This window comes from Ricinus communis, chromosome 7, assembly GCF_019578655.1.
Source record: "Ricinus communis isolate WT05 ecotype wild-type chromosome 7, ASM1957865v1, whole genome shotgun sequence".
In the NCBI taxonomy this organism is placed as follows: domain Eukaryota; kingdom Viridiplantae; phylum Streptophyta; class Magnoliopsida; order Malpighiales; family Euphorbiaceae; genus Ricinus; species Ricinus communis.
In genome coordinates this window covers 6,106,969-6,131,739 of record NC_063262.1, presented here as the reverse complement: position 1 = coordinate 6,131,739, position 24,771 = coordinate 6,106,969, and the positions used below count along the sequence as shown (strand labels likewise).

At 29.7% G+C, this 24,771-nt stretch overlaps 3 protein-coding genes across 4 annotated transcripts; 1 reads left to right on the top strand and 2 right to left on the bottom strand.

The window, feature by feature from the left end:
- Positions 1 to 1,025: 1,025 nt before the first annotated feature.
- On the bottom strand, positions 1,026 to 1,995 carry LOC8258863 (classical arabinogalactan protein 7). Its single transcript, XM_002533928.4, has one exon. It carries the CDS (start codon positions 1,818 to 1,820, stop codon positions 1,389 to 1,391), a length of 432 nt encoding a protein of 143 aa, XP_002533974.1. The 5' UTR covers positions 1,821 to 1,995; the 3' UTR covers positions 1,026 to 1,388.
- Positions 1,996 to 8,434: 6,439 nt separating this feature from the next.
- LOC107262436 (bet1-like protein At1g29060) lies at positions 8,435 to 15,313 on the bottom strand. Of its 2 annotated transcripts, none has more exons than XM_015728260.3 (4): positions 15,115 to 15,313; positions 14,915 to 15,020; positions 12,674 to 12,730; positions 8,435 to 9,287 (listed from the first exon to the last, which is right to left on the bottom strand). In XM_015728260.3, the coding sequence occupies exons 1-4, from the start codon at positions 15,216 to 15,218 to the stop codon at positions 9,126 to 9,128; spliced, it is 429 nt and encodes a 142-aa protein (XP_015583746.2). In that variant the 5' UTR covers positions 15,219 to 15,313; the 3' UTR covers positions 8,435 to 9,125. The 2 variants fall into 2 exon arrangements, with proteins under 2 accessions (XP_015583746.2, XP_015583745.2); XM_015728259.3 differs by having other exon boundaries at positions 14,897 to 15,020; positions 15,115 to 15,305.
- Positions 15,314 to 20,689: 5,376 nt separating this feature from the next.
- Positions 20,690 to 23,806, top strand: LOC107262509 (esterase CG5412-like). The gene is made up of 6 exons (XM_048376283.1): positions 20,690 to 21,056; positions 21,173 to 21,271; positions 21,392 to 21,578; positions 22,581 to 22,682; positions 22,873 to 22,922; positions 23,443 to 23,806. Exons 1-6 carry the CDS (start codon positions 20,841 to 20,843, stop codon positions 23,485 to 23,487), a joined length of 699 nt encoding a protein of 232 aa, XP_048232240.1. The 5' UTR covers positions 20,690 to 20,840; the 3' UTR covers positions 23,488 to 23,806.
- Positions 23,807 to 24,771: the final 965 nt, after the last annotated feature.

Here is a 24,771-nt window from a genome sequence, read left to right as displayed (position 1 = left end):
GATCCAGTGTTGGGCACTGGATCATGCCGCATTAAGGGATTAGGGTATGGTCCTAAACCTGCTCGCTCAATCTAATTTGCTAATTCAGTAATTCAAAATATGATAAGGAGACAACAATTGAGGAAATAGAGTAAGTTTAATGAAATTTATTACTGTTTCAATAATGATTTCACTTATTATTCAATCAGTTGATGTGTTATATATTTCTTAAATTGTAGAGGTAACATAGTTGCATCAATCTTAGCTTTAACAAAATTAGCTTTTGCTCACTACTTTAGTTTTGGCTAGCAGGTTACTTGTTATTCTTATCATGCAAACTTTCTGAAACTCATTTCATGTCGAATGGGTTGTTTTTAATATTTTAAAGCTTATTACATTTTAAAAATATATTAACTTTGTTATTATTTAAACAGGTTATTTCTTATTTGCATTGCCATGAGTTAACTTCTACTTTTGAGAAGACATTGATTGTATTTTGCTAGTTTTAGCTTTTCCAACATTAAGCTAAATTTTGTTTAATTACAATTAAAAGCAATATGTCCACATAATATTTAGTTAATTTTATTTTTAGGGACGATGTCCATTTCATGCCAAATTACAATTTTTCTTGTAGTCTGGAGTCAATTTTGCATCGGGTGGAAGAGTTTGATGTATCAGGTTGGTGGAAACTGAACAAGCTCAAGTACCCAATTCGTCTCGAAGATGGTTGCTGATATTTTGTTAATGCTAGTGTCTACTCTAGCCTCTGACTTTGTAATAGTATTTTTATTCATGAAAGATTCAACTGATCGGAATACATAATAAAAATTAATTATCTATTTATTTTTGCCATAAAAGCAAACTCAATTTTTTTAGCTTAATATGTTATCGGAAAATGAATCGGTGATTTGAATTGTAAAAAAATAAAATATTTAGTTGTATTAGTTGCCAAAGCTAAAAATTGTATTAAATCTGAAAAATAAGACACTAAAAGATTAAATTGCATATAGGCCTATTGCATGTGTCTTTTCTTCTAGACAAAATTATAAACATATAAAGAATAGCAAACTGTTTTATTCAACTATTTATTTGATGTACACAAATGCCCATTTCTACACTGATTTATCCACGTCCCCGCCATCAGATCGTACACGTGTAAGCACAGCCTTTCCCAGCCACCCAAAATAATAAGAACCACCATCCAAATCCAATATAGAATAATCAACAATCACAAGAGAGAAAAAAAGAGAAAAGGAAAAAGACCAAAGAAAATGAACAAAAAAAAGAAAAGGAACGAGTATCAAAAGATGAACAAATAACAAGAATACTAGATCTCAACCTTTCTCCTTCCATGAAATGAAACCAAAGATCTACTTAAGCCGATGATACTGAAAGTTGAGATCCCATTTCTAAGCCAAAGTAAAGGCCAAGAAACTTCCTGCAAGGACAGTTCCTGCGAGGATAACTCTGTCAAACCTGGCAGCAGCAAAGTTATCACTTGGTGGAGGTGGAGTAGCAGGAGCAGGAGAATCAGAAGAAGGTGTAGAAGCAGTATCCGGTGTTGGTGCAGGAGGAGAAGGGGCAGGTGAAGCTGGACCCTCAGATGGAGGGGGAACTGGTGAAGGAGATGGAGAAGCTGTAGTTGGAGCAGGTGCAGGAGCTGGTGTTGGTGTTGTTGATGGTGATGGAGTTGGAGTTGGAGTTGGAGGAGCTGTTGGGGATGGAGTTGGTGCTGCCTTTGGTGATGGAGTTGGTGATGCACCAGGTGCTTGAGCCATGCAAGAAGTTGCAAGAACACCCAAAACCAAGAAAACTTTAAGCATTGAAATACTCATCCTCATGATCTTTAAAGGATACCTTTGGGAGAAAAAAGAAAGATTGCTTTTTGATTTTCTGGAAAACAAGAAAGACAGAAAGAAAGAAAGAAAGAAAGAACAAGGTTAGAGAGTGAAGAGAGCTACAAGGGTAGGAAATATATATATATAAAGAAGAAAAGATCAACAGATTTAATTAATGTGAAGAGATTCCTTGAATCATTAAACAAAAGAGACGAGTAAGCAATGATATATTAATAGTGTGTTAGCCCCCCACTACATAACATGGCAATATGTGAAAATAATTGGCTTTTCGTATATTCTTAAATCTTTATCAGTTTTTTTCTTTCTTTTTTTACTTCCTCGAACTTTCTTCTTTCTTTCTTTAATGATCAGATAAAAAAAAAGACAACCTAACAAAACAAGCCAGGAAATGACACCTGTTAAGATTAGGGTTCTTCTGGTAAATAATCAAAGATTGGATGTTGAGGTCTTGAGACGGATTTGACCTGGTTTTTAGTGATAAAATTTAGGCTAATTTACTACATAAATCGGACATGTGGGGGTAGGTAAGAGGTGAGCAAGATGTCTCCATCTTCCTATCAACGTTTGGAATAATACATACAAATTGGAAAGAATTGGTGGCCTTCCACTTCTCCTCAATCTGGCCTCCGCGTTAACCTTTTCAACAGCTCTTTAGCGTGGTCGGTTTTATTTACCTTAATAACCCTCTCTCAAAATATTTTTGACATTTTCATGTTCACATATGGATACCTGTAAAGATTTTACGAGCCCAGATATTAGAAATAAAATGAATTTGAATAAATCATTTATAAATTAATTTTAATTTAGATCTACTTATTAGCATGATTTAAATTAAATTAATCGGTTTGTTTTTTTAATTATTATACACTCGAAGTGAGATAATTCATACTTAAGTTAATAAGTTTTTTTTTTATATTATATATCTAAAGTGGATAAAAAATAAAAAATTTCATAGGCCGAAAGATCAAGACTTAGAGGAATGCAAATGGATTATTAATAGATTAATTTTAGTTTAGATCTAATCATTAGTTTAATTAAATTAATTTTTTACATTATAAACTCTTTTATATTTTTTTATATATCCGACGGAGAATTATTTAACAATACCGATAGGTCCAAATTATATATAAATATTTAGGATATTTTAGAGGTTTAACAATATGATTTGTGTATATAATATAGTGAAAATATGTATTCTTACCTTACTTAAACTTAATTTCTATTTTCAGGTAATATTAGCCAAGAGAGAAAAATATGGAGCTAAATACTTAAAAAGAAACTTAATTGGACATGTTTGTATCAATGCCCAAAATTAAGACGCATAAATTGCTATTTGCAAGGCCCATCCAAATATTACAAGACTCAAATGATATTTTAGTCATTTATATAATTTTTAGGTTTTATATTAAGTGATATTTTAGTCATTTATATAATTTTTAGGTTTTATATTAAGTGTTATTTGTAGGATAGTTTTTGGTGGAAATAAAGATACTTATAGTCTTATCTATTAGATAGACTTATATTGGATATACATCTCTAGGGAGACTTATTTAGAGGATGACTCTTTCCTATATATATATATCTGTAAACCTAATTTTTGGCAGATAGGAGAGCTCTCTCGTATCTACTTTCTACATCTATCCACCATTATTTTCTCTATAATTCTTCCATAAACACTTTAGTTTAGTTTTCATTGCTCGTTTTAAGATCTAATGAGCTTTTTAAGAAGTAGAGAGTGAGGACCAATCATCTTCCTACTTGAAGAAATTCTAGATCTAAAGGAAGCTTTTACTTTATTGTTTTATGTCTTTCTATTTAATACCATGATTATTGGATTAAATATGTCATGGTAGTTTTAGTTTAGCCTTTTTACTTTTGTATAGATCTTGTTATTTATTTATTTAATGAATGATTTATTTACTTTCATATCTTTATTAGTTTCAGTTATTACTGTTAGTTAACCATTATATTAATTTAGCAATCGTAACTATTATGAACATATTTAGGTTGAATGTATTAGAGAAACTAACTTTGCTTCAAATATATGTAGGTATAAGAAATTCTAGTTGCATCGTTAGTTTGAGTGACTAAAGAAAAAAATATATCACTATCTCATTTATTAAATTTAGACTTAAAGTAACCAGGAGATTACTAAGTAAATGGCTAGGCTAAATTAGCATATTTTTAGTATATAGTTTTAAATCATAAGTATTTTTATTGCATATTTATTTATTATTTAGTTACTTTACTTTATGAATATTATTTTCTCAAAATACTGGTTTAGAGTGTTCAGATTTATTTTTATTATTTTATGTTAATAATTAGTCTTTATAATAAGTAGCCTCATAGTTCCTTGAGAGATCGATTTCGTTGTGAACTTACCCTTACTATAGAAACGATTTGTGCACTTAGGAGTACTAAGTTAGACACATTAAATACATTTTAATCAATAACAGTTAAATATTACTAAAAGCTTCAAATCTAATTATTAGGACACGTGGCAAACTCCAATTTTTCCCTATTTGATCATGGATGTGGATGGAGCAAGTCAATGATGGTATATATCAAATCAAATGAATATAGCTTTCATTTTGAATTTCATTTTCATGCTTAAACCTTTAAAATTCTTAATGAAAGTGATCCATTGATTTTTTGTGCTTTTGTTTACAGTATACTTTATAGACTACCACGATGGTGACCCATTTGTTTGTTGTTATACAATACAAGTGGGTTGTATTTATTGATTTTATATGTTTTTTTATCAATATATTTTATTACGTTATTAGCTGTGTTATAGCCGTTTAGTGCAGATAATTGTAGAGAGAGAAAAAAGAATAATAATACTAAAGTAACCGTTACAAATGGGATACACCTAACATGTTCTTATATACAAAAATAAATAATGTTGCCCTAAAACGTGCATGTCTGCTTGTCGAGCTTTGAACATGGAGAAAGAATAGAGATTTAGCTAATTAATCTGTGCCCTAGTTTAGGTGAAGCCGAACGTACTCCTCTGCTTCAAAGACATGTGTCATTAGAAGGTCATTTTGGGACACGTGTATAGCTGGAGAGTTCATTGTATAGTTCTTCTGTGACACAGAATTAATAGCAGTTGAATTATGGTGGGTGGGTAATGGAAACATTTTTCTCTGCTAGTAATTTAATCAATCTTGTTAATTGATTACAAGTTGCTTGAATTGTGAATAGTAGCTGGCAAAAGCTGGCACCAAACTTGTGAAAAATATATATATATATATATATATATATATATATATAGATGAACTCTTCCGATCATTTTTACATTTGATATTTAAGTTGAGAATGAGAGATTTTAAATTTGATTTTTCTTTTTATTAGATGAATTTATATTTTTATAGTGTAAAGAAATGACTATCTCTGTTATATAGTGAAAATATATATTGACCTATTTTAGGAATAAAGAAAGAAAAAAGAAAAAGGAAGATTTAAGTTTACATGTGAAAGAAGGTTACGGAATGATTGCAAATTAATATTTGTATTTAAATATATGCAGTAGCATATGCTTGGACGGAGTCTTGAGGATTTAGCTTTAATGATTACATCAACTAAAATCATCTTTGCAAAACAACAGCAGCTGCTTTATATTGTTCCCTCTTACACATTTGTGCATTTATAATGAATGCTCAATGACGTTTACTAATAAACTTAACAACCAATACTGATACTGCTTTTACTTTTCCTTTTTTTCCTATTTCTTTAGATGAAGCTGATTAAAGTCTTGATATTAATTTGTAAATGAGCTCTGCAAGTAGCAGCATGCTTGATGATGTGGGAAATTAAGTTTTGCTGTTAGAACTTTATTTTCTTGTTGCGACTTGAGAGAGCTGCTGTTGGAACATCCTTTGTATTATAAAAGCATTTAAAACGAAAATTAAAGGAAGGAAAAAGAAACCCTAAAATCAGTATATTCAAACAGTGATTTTTGTTTTTTGGTTTATGAATCGAAGAGGTGATTCCACCAGGAATTTGTCAATAAACATATGTAAATCCTCATAGAGTTCAACAGAAGAGACAGATAAAGAGGTTTAAAATCAAATTAAGTATAGGAAAGCCGTACAACCCAAAAATTTAGTCTATCACGTAGACAAAATTAATTATATATTGATATGTGACATTTTTTATTAGAAATAATATTTACTTTGATTAGATTATATATTAAAAAAAATATACAATTAAACAATCAGTATAAATATTGTATCTAATAAATAATTTCATAAATGAATAATTAATTTTGTCTACGGAAAAAATGGTAGACTAAGTCCTCTCATAAATTTCTCATACATCTGCCCCCTAAACTTTACTGCTTTATGCCATTGACAGCTCCAATTAAGTGACTCGATCAGTTCGTGCTACTCCCTTCTCATTTTGCAATAGCACTGTAAATTCAACTTCGCTATTTCCGCTCCACCGCCCCAGATTTTGCGATAGCCATTGACGAGCAACAGCGAAAGCTCTAACCAAAATCACATGACAATTCCTGATGTTTCTTATGATAACAAATACTATATATATTAGTCAATATAGCGTAGGGTATTCAAAGTTTTTTTCTTCAGATTTGCAGTAGGGTTTCCACTGAAATGAATGACTAGTGCTTTATAGGTAATGATCTTTTATGTCCTGAAGATGTTTGATGGAATGGTCTCGTATGTTTATGGTTGACTTGGATTTGGTTGCTTAATGATTGAAATCATGCTTTATAAATTCCAATTATATTTGATATTAGTACACTTTGTTGACTACGTTTTCACCGTTCTAGTGTTCTATGAGCAAATCATCATGTTGCATTCAATTCTGCTATGTTATTCTCCCCAATTCGAGATATCCTAATTACATTTCATGATTTTCTTTCTCAGACCAATTACATAAGATGTTTTTTCTAGTAATGTTTCTTTCTGGACAACCAATAGACTAATGCAGTATTCTACTCAAGTGGAAGGTAAAAATGGATAGAATAGAATGTAGAGTCCACTAATAATATGAATAAGGATTGAGCTTTTATTAGATTTGTGTCCAAAAATAACTAAAATAATTAGAACTAATCAATTGGGCGTTGACCCTCATCACTTATATGCCCTTTTAACATTTTCGTATGTTATAGATGTTGGTTACTCTTAACAAATTTCTGTAGGATTAATGAGACTAAATTGTATAATTCAGGGACTCAACAGCACACACTTTCACTTAGGAGGCATAATAGCATAATGCAACAAAATCCATAGGCAAATTTGTGGGTGAAGAAAAGATGGCAAAAAAATAAAGGAAAGGAGAGAAAAAAAAAAAAGGAAAAAGAAAAGAGAGTTGTTTTCTTATGAAATAAGGTTCAATTTGGCCCTCAAACCATAAAGTCATGTTCAATTTGACTGTTTTAACTTGTATGGCTCATTTAACTCCTGAACTTTTCGAATAGGTTCAATTTAGCCCTTTTCTAAACGATTTCGTTCCATGCACTATAACAAGAGTCTGAAAAACATCTAAATTGAGCCTGATTGGAAAGTTTGAGAGGCAGATTGAACTCGAGCGATAAATTGAAGGGCCAAATTAAATTTTATTCTTTTTCTAAGTTAAAAGTTAAAAATATAAATATAACCTTTTCTAGAACTATCACAAATCAATAAAACATCAAACCAACTCACTATCTTCACCATTACTTTTCCATAAATCAATAAAGAATTACCAACATTATCACTACAAAATAAAAACACATATGAGATTCTACAATTCAACACTATTATTGTTATCACTTTATTAACCTCCACATGACTTTCACCAACTAATTAAAGATCTAAAATATATAAAAAAATTTAATATATAAATTTAATTATATAATTAAATCAATTACAATTCAAGTTATTTTTTAAAATCAAATTAAGTCACACAAAAAGTTGAATGGCAAATTAAACCTATATTAAAAGTTGAGTGGTCAAATTGCATTCTATAACCTTTCACTCTCTTAAACAAAGGCTACATTGAATCTATTCAAAAAGTTTAGAAGTTAAATTGGCCATAAAAGTTAAAAAGGATCAAATTGAACGTTGGAAAGCAAAATTGAACCTTATTCCTTTTTCTTTTTATCTATACTTCTTGAAACAATGAGATACGCTGGCATTTCCCACCTAAGCCATTCCACGTACAGCACAATGTGCTTGCCTTTTCTTGATTTTTAAGTTTGCTTCATCTGAAAGACTGAGCCAGTTAATGTGATTGTATAATAAATTTAGGTATGAAAACCCAGTCAAAAATGCCAACTGCCTTTTGGACTTGCTGGTTGAGTATAATTCTAGGTTCAGATTTGAAATAACCCAGTAAAATAATATTTTCGCAAAGTCGTTTTTCTTTTTTTTCTTTCCCTTAATGAACTAAGAATAATTCCTGCCCATGCCAGTGAAACAGATAGGAACAAGAGAAGATTTCACATCAACCAACCACACCCAGAAACACCAGTGTTTTTTAGCATTAAGAAGGGGGGAAAGAACCTTGATGAAAGAAAATAAAGCTGAGCATTTGTATCAAGTTGAATGTTCAATGCAAATAAAAAACTTTTTACCACAACATATAACTGGACAGAGAAAAAGAAACTGCAAGATTTCATTATCTCATTCAACAGAGGTTGATCAATCAATAACAATGAGAGCATTAGTGACAACAAAACTACAAATTTTGCCTGTTGAGACTCCAAAGGCCATTTCCAAATGCCTGAGCAATACAATGATCTTAAGGTGCAATGTTTACATAACAGATTCATACACAAAGAGAAGAGCAGGTATTTTCTAGTGCGATGTCCATAACAAATTGCATTAGAGCCTGCCAATGATGAAGCTAGTTTTGCCCATCATTGTCATGTGTACGAGAGTGGATAAGTGCAAAGTGATCAAGCATTCAAGCCGCTCTTTCAGCAGCTTTAAAATTTGCAGAACACTAGGTAAAATGGAGGTCAAAGGTTAATTTCGGAAGGCAACATTTGAGATTCAGGTTCTCCTTATAATGGACAAGAACAAACTCCTGAATGGATAGAGCTGAGCTCGCTCGATCGAAAGATAAGAACTTCCACTCCGTGTAGGCAGCAAAAGAAAATAATAACAAAAATTTTCACCCAAAAACTGTCTACTGTATGCATAATCTCAGTGAACATCTCAAGATGCAACCTTACAAGGCCTAGATGTACAATAAAAGACTTGGAAGGACCGCTACAAGTTAAATTTACCAGCTCCACATTTGCAGAACATACATAACCATAAATTCAGCTCAATCTCATCTTCTAAAATGCTTTGACCACAAGTAGACTACAGTAAAACAAGCTAGACCAAAAATGATTACTTGCAAGATATGATTTGATCTTCGTTGAACAACGGTTCTGTTCAACCTCCTCATGCCACTTCTCACCCCTACCTCAGCATTGCTCATCAGTCTTTGCTGTTAGGAGAACCACAAATAGCATATTGTAAAAATGCATTTTCTCTCCAGATAGAAGATACCTTAAATGATGTAGTTTGTTTGTGAATTCCAAGGACTTTGATGCAAGTTCAAGTGTATATGGTAAAACTATTGAAGGAAAAAAAAACTTCTGTACAGTCTAACCTCTTTAAAGTAATACCCCGATAATCAATAACCTGATAATATTATTGCAGTCTCACCTCTTTAAATTAATACCCAACCTTGTCATTTAAAATAAAGGGAAAAAAAAAAAAAAGAAACCTTCTATATAATCTAACCCCTTTAAAATAATACCCCGATAATCAATAACCTTTGACATTTAATAAAATTTCATAAAACTGACAATGTTTCATAAGCATAATTTAAATATTTCTACTATATAATAATTATCACAAAATATCAAAAAACAACAATTAACATATTGATGCCGGAGCATATGTTATTCAGTTTTCTTATTCATTATGATTTTAATATTCTAACTAAATTTGGTTCAAGTGTCATTTAGTTTTTTTATTTAATGTTCTTAAGTTTCCTTTATTCAATGTTGTTTAGGTTACTTTTTTTTTTCTCCTTTCGTTTAATATTTAGATAGGATTTAATAGGTCATTTCCATTAAATCCTTTTTATAGCTAGTATAGATAGAACTTCTAGAACACCATCTATCATTATATTTTGAACTAATAGCTTAAATAATTCAAACCTTTACGAAATTTTACCATTGTGGTCAATTCTTTAAAAATTGTCAATTTAGCCATGATTTAACAAATTAAGTGCAACTTTGGCCTAATTGAGTTGTTTGTCAAAATTAAGTAACGCGAACAGTAATATATAGACACCAATTAGGAAATGAGAAATCCAAATTGATGAGTCTTAAATCCACATTATTTATACACGTTAATTTTGAATTCTCATTTCTTAAATTGCGTTCACATTATCATTCGCGTTGCTTAATTTTGTCCGGCAATTCAATTTGGCCAAAATTACACTCAATTAGCCAAATCATGAATAAATTGACAATTTTTAAAGAATTGGCCAAAATAGCAAACTACCGCAAAGATTTGGATATTTTAGACTATTATGCCTTATATTTTCTATTCTGAGTTTTATAACTAAGAGGTATTGTCTAATCCTATTACCTTTTCTCTTCTTCCAACCAAGATCAATCTTTTCTAGACTACCTTCAACGGCGTCAAGAGGTATCAAAGGCAAAAGATCCTATATTCTCATAAGGAATTTTAGCTAGTAAACCATGGCTGGCCAAGGAAGAGGACGATGTAGAGGCAATCGGCCCAAGCAAATGGAGATGATGCAAAGAATGATTGTGGACTTGACCAGGGTTGTAGAAGCCTTGCAGCATTAGGAATCAGTGGGAGCCCAAATGAAGAATTTGGAAGGTGACCAAACACCCTCGAGAAGGTTGATGATGAAGTCAAAGATGAAAACCCTTTTCATGTAGTCGGACCTGCAAATAAAACGGCGCGAGTGGAGTGAAAGAGCAATTTCTTGATTTCAATGGTGGAGTTGAGATTATAGTTGATGAAAGCAACCTCCACAAACCAATTTATGACAAGTATTTTGATGAAAAAAAGGAAGAAATTGACTTGTTTCCTTTCTAAGAAAAATATCTTCTTATTCAACATGTTCTTACTCCTATAGGCAGGAAAAAAAAAAAAAAAGAAGATTGAAGAAGACTTAGTCGTGACATTATTATTGAAAATGAAGATGTGGAGAATATAGTGTCAAAAGAAGCAATGGAGAAGCCGATTTGACAATCTCAATAACAATTCAAAATGGAAGAGAATGAAAAGGATGACGTCCACAAGGACAAGGATAGTCTTGCATCACAACCTTCAAAACTATAACACACATATTAATAACATGTGCATCAATCAAGGGTATTGAATATTTATGATCCCTCTCATTTATCTCTCTCTCTCATACTAAGTCTCAATCTCTTTCTTATACATACTCTCTGGTTTACATATTTTCATTTTCTATAGTTTTCAATTAAAAGTTGGCAAGGTCTTCTGCAAATTTATAGGCATAATGTTATTGAATTATAATGTTTCACTGAATCTTTTTCTAGTTTCACAAACTAAATGACTAATAAATTAATTATCAAATATTAACTTTTTAATAATTTATAGAATTATTATTTATATTTTTTTTAGTTTGGTGAGATTTGAACTTTAACATTCCATTCCTAAAGTGATAAATGATTTAGTCCGGTGATATGTAAACGGAAGTGTTTGGTTTGTTTTTGCTCAACCCTAATGATGGTTTTAATATTCTAACTAAAATTAGTTCAAGCATCTTTCAATTTTCTTATCTAAATTTTTTTTTTAAGTTTCTTTTATACAATGTTGTTTAGCTTACTTTTGTCTAAGTTTATTGAATTAATATTTAGGCAGATTACTTCCATTCAATCCCTTTGGATAGCTAGAAGATCATTGTCATTGTATTTTTTTATTCTGAATTTTATGACAAAGATTTTGTTTAACAACCAGAATCAATCTTCTTCTAGAACTAATTGCCCACTAATTCTTTCAGCTGCATAACAGAAATATATTCCTTAGAGAATAATCTACTCAGTGTAGCTTGTTTCTTTCCAAATTTCCTAATCTCGAACTGAATACTTCAGAGTACTGTTATGAGCCACAATACGAATGGATTTGGAAGGTCAAGAAGAGAAATATACAAGTAAAGAGCATCTAATTTATCCTCCTTGCATTTAATTTAATATTGGGGAAGTATACCAAGCTCATTGGTAACATACAAGCAACAAAAATATAAGCCTAACTTAGCATAATGGAGGCTTTCTATCTACCTAGAAGTATGTAGTTAGCAAATATACATTAATTTTTTTTTTAAGTAGATAGTTTACAAATTGATTACCTCCAGTAATTAATAAGTTACTGCATAATAGATTATATACTATTTAGAGAGGTCTAACCGTGTATTTGTCTGCAATATACTTAAAGCATGTGATTTCTAAGATTACAGTTGATATCCTAAAACTAGCTTCACATCACCAATGAATCCATTAAATTATACTAAAATACAGATTTTGCATTTGCATATAGGAAACCACAACTTGCCACATCGTCATCTTTATTGAACAACAGTGTCTTAACTGTTAGCATAATGTATATATATGTGCATGCAATGCATAATGTTTTAGTACAAAATCTGACCCAATCATACATACCAGAAAAAAGTACTACAACCAAGCTTAGAGACTTCCAATGCACTCATATCTCAGGTTTATGTTATGTTACATGAGTTCTAGAACTTGCCAGTTAGCTTTCAAAGACGAAAGGGGTTTAAAAAAGAAGATAAGAGGGAAAACAAGCCAGAAAATGTACCAAATCAGAGATTATGTCATTCTGAATTCTAGCTTCTGTTTCAATTTCTTGTGCCACCTGCAAAAAAGTGTGACCAGAAACATTAAGAACAACAATGATTGAAGTTAAAAATGTCAGATATACAGACAGCCTACTTTCAACTTAGACCAGGTCACAGTAAAGTGCTTCCCTAGTGCACAAGGATTCCAACTTTGCAAGGGTCATCTATCATATGTAACCCAACCTTATCATTGGGCCACGACTTGCCCTCAAGCTAAGTCACATGGAATTTTAAGAAATTTCAATCCCATCAATAAAAAATCAGAGGTGGCTAATTCAACCATGTTATGCATAGCCATAGCTATTCTTCGAGATCGAAGAACAAAGAAGCAGTGGAATATAAAAGAAGAGAGAAAAGTAGAAGAAAGAAGAAAGAGATAAGAACATATATAAGAATACAGAGAGAGAAAGAGAAAGAGAGTTGTAATTCAGAAGAGAAGAAAGAGTATTAGTTGCGAGAGAAGTTGTTGCAATAACAAATGATGTATTTAATATTCTCGTAATGCATATATCTGATTAATATCTCCAACATTTACAGTGACTAATGACTAAGCTAATCGGTTACCAATCCAAGGAATTCCAGCCACCCCCGAAAAGGGAAATACGACAACCACAAGCCAAAGAGTTCTTTAAGAAATTTCACTTGCAATAATATTATGTCACTTCACTGGATACGCGTCACAGTATAAAAAACACTTCTATAGCAGCAGTGATTTTCCAGATCCTGTATTTACAGTTTCATGTTGCAATACTTTGACTTCAGAATTTGAACCTAACATATTCTTCTGGCTATTTTGATAATTTGGCACCTTAAATTAGTGGAAAAATCAACGAAGTTACAGAAATAGCCCAGTCTGACATCTGGAGTGTATCGTATCAATACTCATATCCAAGTCCCTAAGTGCACTACTTTTCTCAAGACAGAGAGAAGAATTTTGACTGTCAAATTCCAATTTCAGATTCAAAAGATACAAGCAATTAAATGTTTGATAATTAGCAAATTACTGCAAATGTTTATCAAAGGAGTGGATGCTCCGTAATCAAGGTGCCAAAGGAAGACCCCATAAACTGGGATTTTCTACTCTAGTAGAAAGAAAGATAGAAGAACCTCAAGCGATCAGGGTAAATGTTTTAAACAAACATATCAAATGCTTACCTAAAGGACTAGGATGGATTGACTGAAAAGAAGAATGTAGTCCATACCTTAGATACAGACCATTTGGGCAGTCATCAACAAAGAAAGCAACTAAACCAAACAAGCAAACCATGTGATCCATAACCTCTACATGAGTTGATGAAAAGTCAAAAACCTAACATCAGAAATTTATAGTATAATGAGGGAGACCACAATTGAGCTTAATTTGCGATGGTTTATGAGAGAAGTTTAGATTATAAAGAACAAAGTTCGCACCTTAAAAGCTTAGGGGTGTAGGTACTACAGTATGATTGAAATCTGACAGGTAGTAGAAGATTTCACAGTAATGATAAGATTCTGGAAGAAGTATATGAAGTAGATAACCTAGATTTGCTCAGAAGACAGAAAAACCAACAAGAAATTGATAATTTACAAGAAAAAAAAAAAGACCAGGAAAGAATTTGATCATAAATACACCCTGGAAGTCTGGCAGAACGGATCCCAAAATACCACACCAATGGTCAGAGACATCATTATATGGGGAAACTCCAATAGAAGCCACAGGATGAGGCATTTGCAAAATTCAAAATTTTGACAGGATACAAACACAGCCATTAAAATTGAGGATATAAATATGGTTTTGGGACTATCAAATTCCAAGATGCCATGAATTTCATGACAATGAGTAATTATTTTAACAGATAAACCAATTTGAAAATATATGCAATGAGCAGAACTTAATTCTCCCCTAAAGCACATTATATCATTCGACCAAGATTAACAAAATAAGAAGTGCTACTAAAGGGGAGAGAGAGAAAGAGAGAGAGAGGGGTAGCACGGATGGGTATCAAATTATCAATAAAGCACTGATCATTTCAATAAATTAAAATACAAAAAAAAAAAAAAGATTTCTCCAAACCATACAAAAATAAAACTGATATGGATAAAAAAAGAAAAAAAAAAAAAAGAGAAAAAGGAAACTCATATTACCAATTGCACCAAATAATCATCATGAAACAAAAATAGAATTTTTCTGTACCAGAACATACACTTTTGAGCTGACTAACTTGTTTATGGAGACCCAAGATTTCTTGGTCTAGGTCAGCATGTACCGGATCAATCCTCAATTGAACCTCCTCTGAATTTGCTACTGGTCTCGCGCTAAGACCTTCCCTATAAATACAGAACCAAAATGATGACAATATTATAAAATTATAAATTAAGAATTACAAGCGTAAAAAGTAGATTTTTTTTTCTCTTGACTTGCCTGGATCTATAAGGATAGGCCATTAGAGGAGATTGTGAGAAGAGAAAAAAAAAAAAAATCAAGTGAATGACGAGAAACAATTTATTTGAATCATTTTCAAGCATTTTACATATATCGACTACGAGCCTTTTCTTTTGACTGTGGAGAGAAGAAAGGTAACGTCTTCATTTGGGCTTCATACGCCCAAACCCAAATAACCAAACTCAAGCCATTTTGTGAAGAAATATAGTGAAATTTTAAGAATTAATTTCATTCTATTTTAAACAAATAATCATTCTACTGTTTGGTAAATAATATATTTTAAAAGGAAATCAATGTCACTGTTTTTTTTAAACAAAAAAGCTATTTTTATTAATAATAATTAATAAGTATAACTTATGATAGATAATTAAATTTTATTACAGTTAAAAAATAAAAATAAATTTTTTATCTAAACTTTATTGATTGTGTTAATCGAATAATTGTATATTATATTTTGACTACGATTAATGCATTTAAAAGAAATACATCTCACTCGAATTGTATACTGAACGACAAATCAACTTCATAATATAATTTAAATATATGACATAAACTCATACTAACATTGTGACAAAAAAATAAATAAGTTCTCATAAAGAAAGACAAATGAACTCACATAAAAAAAAAAAAAAAAACTCCTATAAAGAAAGACAAAATAAAAAATTCATAACTAATAAAAGTAAACTTAATATAAAGTCTTAAATAAATATTCAACTAAGTAAATTTAATTTTAGTATTAAAATTCTTAATTTATTTGTGAATATTAAAACTATAATAGTGGTGGTATCTTTTTATATACATTTTTTATTTACCATCTATTTTTCAAAATTTATTATCAAATAGAGCATAAATTTTTTTACTATTAAAGATAAAAATATAGTTTTATTAGTTATTATAAGTGGAAAAGAGTTATAATAAAAGAATTAGTTACCATCAAGAAAAATTTCTAACATCAGGGAGAATAAAAAGAAAAAAAAAAAAGCTAGCGAATAGTTAAAATTAAATATCCTCGATGATAAAAAAAAATCACAAAATAACTCCATGTTACTATTAATTATTAACAACAGTGTTTATAATAAAATATTAAATGGTATATGTCTTGTTTTTTATTTAAAGGAATTTATAAAAAGTATATATATATATATATATATATATATATATTTTATTTAAAATCTTTTGACATGTGTATTTACTTTTAATATATAAGATTCAAATTTATATATAATTTTATAGTTTTACATTTATTGATTCATAAATTACATTCCTAATTAAACACTAACTCTATCATAAAAAATAGTATGTTAATTATATTTTAATATTATATTAACTAATAAATAGTTTTCTAATCGGGATAATAATATTAATTCCATCATAAAAAATATATTAATTATATTTTAATATTATATTAATTAATAAATTAATTTTAAATTAGACCATTGGACTCGAAACGACGTGCTGATGACGATCCCCGCTTCTGATTTTCCGGTCCGACCCCCGATCATTCAAAGAGATTTGCGGACGATCTTGACCGTCGATTTGCAAACGAAGCCCGATCGCCATGAAACGGTGCCATTGCGAAGCTTGAGCTGAGAAGAGTCGGGATACGTCCTCCGATCGTCCATCCTCCGCCGGAGCTCGCCGGAAAAGCTGAAAAACGCGGTTGCCACCTACTTCACCGGAATTCCCTCCTCCGGCCACCAAAACCGATGCTGCCACCGCCAAAAGGTAGCTCTCTCCAAGGGGAGCCGATTGCCACCGAGATCGACCGAAAAGGCCGAAACGACCACCGAAAGTCGCTGCCCTTCGCACAATTCCTCCGATCCACGCCGTTGCGCCGCAGCCCCCGCCTCCTTCTTCTTCTTCCGCTTCCTCTCACTCTCCCCGATATCTCTCTTCTCTTCCTTTCTTTTCTTTCTTCTCCATATCAACATTAGGCCCCTGAACTTTTTCCCTCTTACCATTTGGTCCCTAAACTTTTTAATTACTTACAATTTCAACCTGCAAAATTTCCAATTAACCCCTAAACTTTTCTTTAGCCTTTCAATTAAGCTCCTAACTATTTAATTTGGGCCAGATTAGAATTATTGAAAATACACAATTACATATATACCCCTGCCGACACAAATACCAAACATACAAATTTTCATTAAACCCCCATAATAATAAAATTATATTTTTAATCCTCATTCCAAAATAAATTTCCAATTTAGTCCTAACACACCATTAATTTAATTAATCAATTTGCTAAATATTTTTCCAATTAAATTTAATACCATTAACTAATTAAAATATCATTTTTTCCTAGTAGTTCTTTTATAAAAACATCATTTACAAACTCTTCCATCATTTTCCCAATATATAATTTTATTTATATATATACTATATATACATTTGGGAAAAAATTGAATAACCAAAATATAATTTATTTCTCAAATAATTTGCTTAATTAACTCCTTAAAAATCAAACTAATTGGGTATAGAAATAACTCTTTATTTGTCTAATATTAAATTTTCAAAATTGCATTTAAATCATTCCAATTAAACCGAATAAAAATATAATTAAAGTAATTTAAATAAAGTTCATTTATTAATCATTATTAATATTATCTTTATTAAAGAAAAATTCTGGGTATTACAACATGTGTGTTGTGGACTCCGGTCTATATAGAATCATGGACTAGGATCCATGTTATAACAATTGAAATTTGTATACAAATTATAAGATGAACCTCTGTCCATATAATTTTATGGACCTCTTGAATTTCTACACGTGCATCAAATACTGGTGCATGTCAGATGTTAACGTAATTTAAAAAAAATTATGTTCATTAAGTATATATTGAATATTCATTGTTTAAATGTTTATTATTTTTTAATTTAATTTTATTGGAAAAATTTGTATACCACAATATAAATATTTGTACTATAACTTTAGCTTGATATTTTTTTTGTTTACCATTTGTGTAAGGACAATTTATGTTATGTCTATATTATATATATTCATAAGGACGATTTATGTTATGTCTATATTATATATATTTATCTGAATGAATTAGTGGGTATGCTTTTCATCAATGACGAATATCCATTGACAACTAATGAATATTATGCTTATAAATGATGAGTGTTTATATCAATCATAAGATTTTTTCAATATGCATCAAACAACAATAAAAGCTTTTGTAAATAATCAATATTTTTATTTGAGAATATTGATGTACATTATATATACAGATAATGAATATTGCAATACTAGATAATGAATATTAATATTAACACTGATGAATAATACATTAAATGAATATGAACATAAATATTAACTTTAACGAATATTAAGTTCATAGATAATGAATATTTAAATACATAAAAAATTAATTATTATAGAATATTACATCTAATGGATATTATATATATAGAAAATGAACATTTAATACATGTAAATGAACAAAAACATATTAATATGTATCTAGTCAAATAATTCTTTTTAATATGTGTTACTATATTCTAACACATATGATCTTAATTTTGACACACGTACTCATTATTGATACGTAGAATTTAAATTTATATATAATTTTATAGTTTTTCTCTTAATTTATTTATAATTTTTATATTTTTGTATTAATAAAATCTTAAAATATAATAAAGATGTTAAAATTATTTAATTTATTATTATTTTATAATATTTTAATTAATTATAAAATATTAAAAGATCTATTTAAATTTATATATAAATTTAATTTATATTATTATTTATAATTAAAATAATATCGACGGTACAATAGACAAACAATTAGCTCTTACAAATATATAAAAGAATATATTTAAGATATTATTTTAATATAATATTAATTTTAAATTTATTTTATTACTCTAAAAAATTAAAATCTCATATGTCAAAAATAAATATATATATCAAAAAAAATATTTTTTATAATTAATATAATATTAATTTTTATAAATTAATTTTATTATAATTTTAAATAAATTAAAAGTAGGGTAATAAGTGAAAAGAATAAAAATTCTCATACTATATACAATTTGAAAAGGGATGAAAAATAAAAATTTCACACTGGATCAACGCGTATTTTATTTTCACTCTCGCATATATTTATAAAAATATATTTATAAAGTTCAGTCAAATATAGAATCATGGACTGATATAATGTTATAACAATTGGCAATTGGTAAACGATGGATAGGCACCGACCATTAACACCGCATACTTTAAAATATCATTCAGGCCCCTCATATTTATTTATTTATTTTGTCTAAAAAAGATGCGTTCCTGATTATTCGGGCCTCTCACTAAATTGATACTGATTTTCACATTTTTAATTGATAATTTTTCTTTTTAGCAATTATGTAATTGATAATCAAGTGCTTATACTTTGTGGCGCATAAAGCTAAAGAAGAAAAAAGATAATACTACATAATTCATTTTAATTTATATTAAATTTTATTTAATTGATATGATATCATTTTTTTTACATAATTTCTTTAATATTTTAAATTTCTCTAAGTAAGGAGTATTATTATATACTCTTTATGTTTTTCTATATTATATTATTTATCTCTCAACATTTGAAAATTATATTTTTTTATTTTTTATTTTTTTTCATTTTAAACTAAAATCATTGTGTTAGAATTTTCATTAAACAATTAGTAACTAGTTTTGATTTTATACTATTTTTTATAATTTTTAGGGCAATATATAAATTATCCTCTATATTTATTTATTGTGCTAAAATCTCCTTGTATTTTAAAAACTAATACAAGTAAAGAATTAAATTCATAGAAAAAATATAAGTTAATCTTTAAACTTTTTATCAATGTTACAATTCTAGTGTAACAAAATTAATAATAAGAATAATATCTATTTACTTTAATAATTTAAAATTAAATTATATGACTTCTTAATATTTTGATAAATTTAAATATTTTAAAATATTTAAATACTAGAAATTAGAATAATTAAATAACACTAGTTAATTATTTTTATATAGATACTAAAATTAATTTTCGTACAAAAATTAGATAAATGAACTCTAATATAACAAATAAAGTATAAGAGGTAATATGCATATTACACAAAATATCAGGAGATAAATGATATAAAACTAAATATAGTTAATGATTATTAATGGAAATTTTGATGGAAAGAGATTTAGTACAAAATTATAAATAAATAATAAAAATATATTTTTTAAATATTAAAAGATAACTAGTAGAATATAAAAATATAAAAAAATATTACACTATAAAATAATTTTATAAAAATATTATATGTCATATTAGAAAAATAGGAAATGATATAAAAATCAAATGGAATGTTTAACAATTTTTTAGTTTTCAAAAAAGAATTAGGAGTAGAGAGTAATATGGGAAATAAGTCAAAATCTGGGACAGTGGTCCTCCGTCCTTGCCTGCCCCATATATATTAATAATAAACTGAAATGGAGATTAAGCTTTTGAATATTGGTTTTGGTTATTCATTATAATTAATATCCACCACCTAAGCAAAAAGAATTTCTCTGTCATTACTTTACAGTAATAAATAGATAGATTTATTTACGCAGAACTTCAAGATTATATTTTGGACTTATTATTAAAAAAGAGTTTCGCTATTTTAGCCACCGTTACTTACTAAATTTCTAAACTGAAAGTGGTTGGTGGAGTAGAACAAAAGAGCCAAATCTTTCCAGATGGAAAATGAGATACGGAAGAAACCCAGAATCCTGTGTCTGCATGGATTCAGGACAAGTGCTGCAATCCTGAAGAAATTGGTAGAGAGGTGGCCTGGAGATGTACTAGAGAAATTAGATCTCGTCTTTCTGGATGCTCCTTTTCCTGCTAGAGGAAAATCTGATGTTGAAGGCATCTTTGATCCTCCTTACTATGAGTGGTTTCAAGGCAACCAGGTCAGTCCCTTCTTTTTTCTTTTTTCTTTTTTTTTTTTTTGCTAACGCAATTCAATCTGTAAAATCAACAGCTGGTTTATTTAATTCTGTTTTAAAAATCTTGACTTGAATTGTAGGATTTTACTGAGTACTGGAATTTTGAAGAATGTTTAACTTACATAGAAAATTACATGATAGAGCGTGGGCCTTTTGATGCTGTACTTGGTTTTTCTCAGGTGAAGTGGTATTTTATTTAATTTAACACAACTATAATTTCAGATTTTCATTTTTTTTCCTTTGCATATGAAACTCTCTTTTCCTTTTTCCGGCTATATTGATTTACTGTTAAATTTCAGGGGGCAATTTTAGCAGCTGCCTTGCCAGGAATGCAGGAAGATGGAGTATGCCTTACCAAGGTTCCAAAGATCAAGTTTTTGATAATAATTTCAGGAGCTAAGTTTGGTGGAACCAAGTTCGGGCTGCCTAAACTGGCTGTTAGTGCATTTTCATCCCCAGTGGAATGCCCTTCTCTCCACTTCATAGGTATGTAAAGTTCATAACATTATTGGCTTAATACATCCGCTGCCCCTTATACTTGGCACGTCTTGTCGTTTGTCCCCTTAAACTTATACTTGAAAACTTTTGAGTTCGAATACATAACTTTTACATTCAATATGTCCGAGTCCGAATTCAAAAAAGTCCAATTATTTTTATTAAGTTTAGAAATGTTGTCTTCTTAAAGTCCGTTCAACAAACCCGGTTTTTCTAGAGACATTATAAATTTTTAAAAACGGACCCAACTTAATCAAAATCATAAATCGAATCAGATTTGGACCAAATCTAAAAAATATTTAACCTGATAAAGTCTGATCTAAGTCCAACCCGGCCCGAATTTTGAACAATTCTAGTAGTAAGTTATCATAGGTTGACACAAATTATAGGCATAATTATTAATTATATTTGGATTTTACACTTTTTTTATACAATTTTATTTAGTTTGTTTCAAAATTTTAAAATGAATATTTATTTTTTTATTTTTCGATAATAATTTTTAAAATTTTATAGTAAGAAAGATAATATAAAAAGTTATCTATGTTTACTAAAAAAATAATTATTATTAATCAACAAAATTAGTTTGTTCTATAATTAACAATACAACCATTAAAAGTTTCGTATATGTATATTCTTTTATATATTTTATATATAAACACAATAAAATTTTTATTGATTCACTAATTTTTACGTTAGCAAGCAAAATTCACCTAAATTTTATGTTAGCAAGCAGAATTCACCTGCCATGTTAATTTTTTCGTTGTAAAATTTCAAAAACATTTGCCAAAAAATATTTTTAAAAATAAATTGAAAATAAGAGTATTTATTTTAAAATTTCAAAATAATTAGATAAAATTATCAAAAAATATAAAATTCATGATTTAATTAATGATTAGACTTAAACTATATTACCACATCAACCTGGACATTCTTTATTATTTTTGAGGAAAATCCTCATTCATTTTAAGGACAATGGTATGATGCATATTGCAGGGGAAACAGATTTTTTGAAGGAAGAGGGGATTGCCTTATTGGAGTCATTTGTTAATCCTATAATCATTCATCACAGCAAGGGACACACTATACCAAAACTTGGTTAGTACTTCTATTCTTTTTCTTCTTCTCTCAGTTTTATAAAAGATAACATAACTACAATGAGTAATAGTTTCTAACATTTTGTAATTAATTATTTTAGTACTTACTTATATGATTTAGAACCTGCCAAGGAGTTAGGGCCTTGTAATGGACAGTAATTTTGCTTTTCCTTTCTCAATTATTTGCATAGATGGAGAAAGCTTGGAGAAGACACTTGGCTTCATTGAGACTATCCAAAAGGTGCCATCTTAGTATGATTTGGTCTTAAAACTATGAAGGGTTGCTTTATCTTCTTAAATGTAATAGCTAGTGGGGAATTTTTTTAATGGAATTTTGTTGTGTACTTTGTTAATCACTAGATAATTAAATATAATCGGATTATGCAGTGATGGAAATAATGTGAAAATTGTTGAGATTTTGAGTTGTTAGGGTTGTTAGAATATGATAAGTATTTAGCTTTTAAATTTAGGATATGATAAGTATTTATCTTTTAAATATAGAGTCTAGCTATTAAGAGTTTGTTATTTAGTTTCTATCAAAGTCTTACATATAAGTATAAATATAAGGCTGATGTATCTCTTTTTGATATCAGAATACAATAATGAAAACCTAATTCTTAGGTTATTTCTTTCAAGTTGGTATCAGAGCCTACAAAAAAAAAAAAGTCTTTGAAACACTTAAAATAACATGAGTGGTAGAGATGGTGAACCATCTGATTCAAAACCTATTATCATTCAATCTGAAGGAGCATTCAATGCAGGAATTACGCTTACGGAATCAAATTATGATGTATGGTCTCAACTAATGGAAATGCATATTGCTGAAAGAGAAAAGCTTTCCTATATTCAAGGAAAAATAAAACCACGTGTTGAATCAGAGGATGGGTATGAAAAGTGGTATGCTGAAAACCAAAAGGTGAAAAGATGGCTGCTAATGTCTATGAGTCCAGAGATTATGAAGCGATATTTACGCTTATCCACTGCTCATGAAATCTAGACTGCTTTATCAAAAGCTTTTTATGATGGCAGTGATGAGTTGCAGCTCTTCGCCTTAAACCAGAAAGCATTTGCAGCCAAACAGAATAGAAGATCTCTCTCTGAATATTATGGAGAACTAACTGCAATTTTTCAGGAATTGGATCACAGAGACAAAGTGGTCATGAAGGATCCTGATGATGTGGTTGCGTACAAAAAATCTATTGAACGACTACGGGTGCATATATTTTTAAATTTGGATGATCACTTTGAGCAGTTCGCGGAGAAATCCTACGTCAGGAGTCTACTTGAGGCCTGAAGAAAGCTATGCCTGATTCGACGAGAGGAGAACCGTAGTGTAACATTAAAAGGAGACTATGGAGACTCCGTCTGCTATGGTGATTCGCAACAAGTTAAAGACATCTATTGGTATTAGAAAGTCCACACAAAAATGTACTCATTGTAATAAGTCAGGCCACATCAAAGATTGTTGCTTTGAGCTTGTAGGCTATCCAGATTGGTGGGATCGAATCGAGGATCACAAAGAAGGAAAGCTAAGAATTCCCGATTTACATTGTTCGAAACCAAAACAAGTGAGGACAATGTTGAATCAACTTCAACATTAGTAGCAACCACAAGCAAGGAAGGTAAGGTGTTTAATATTTCTACATCTGTTTGTGATAATACATGGATAATTGATTCTGGTGCTTCAAATCATATGACCTTTGATTCTGGACAGGTTAAGAAACTTAGACCATCCTTACAAAAATCTGTTTTGATAGCAAATGGTAATGAGGTTCCAATTATTGGAGAGGGATCTATTATCGCCACCAATTCTTTAAATTTAGACTCGGTTTAATTGTTCCATCATTAAATTACAGCATTTTATCCTGTTTCCCAAATAACATCGGCTTTGTCTTGTATTGTTATTTTTGGCCCAATTCTGTTGTTTTAAGGATATCCAAACGAAGGACGATTGGGTCGTGGTATTAGGCGAGGAATTTGTACTACTTGGACATGCAATCGAATACTTCTTCCAAGTTGCATCATGCATTTGCAATGGATGCTCCAAAGAAGGAAAAAAATGAAGCAGAAATCTGGTTACAACATAGACG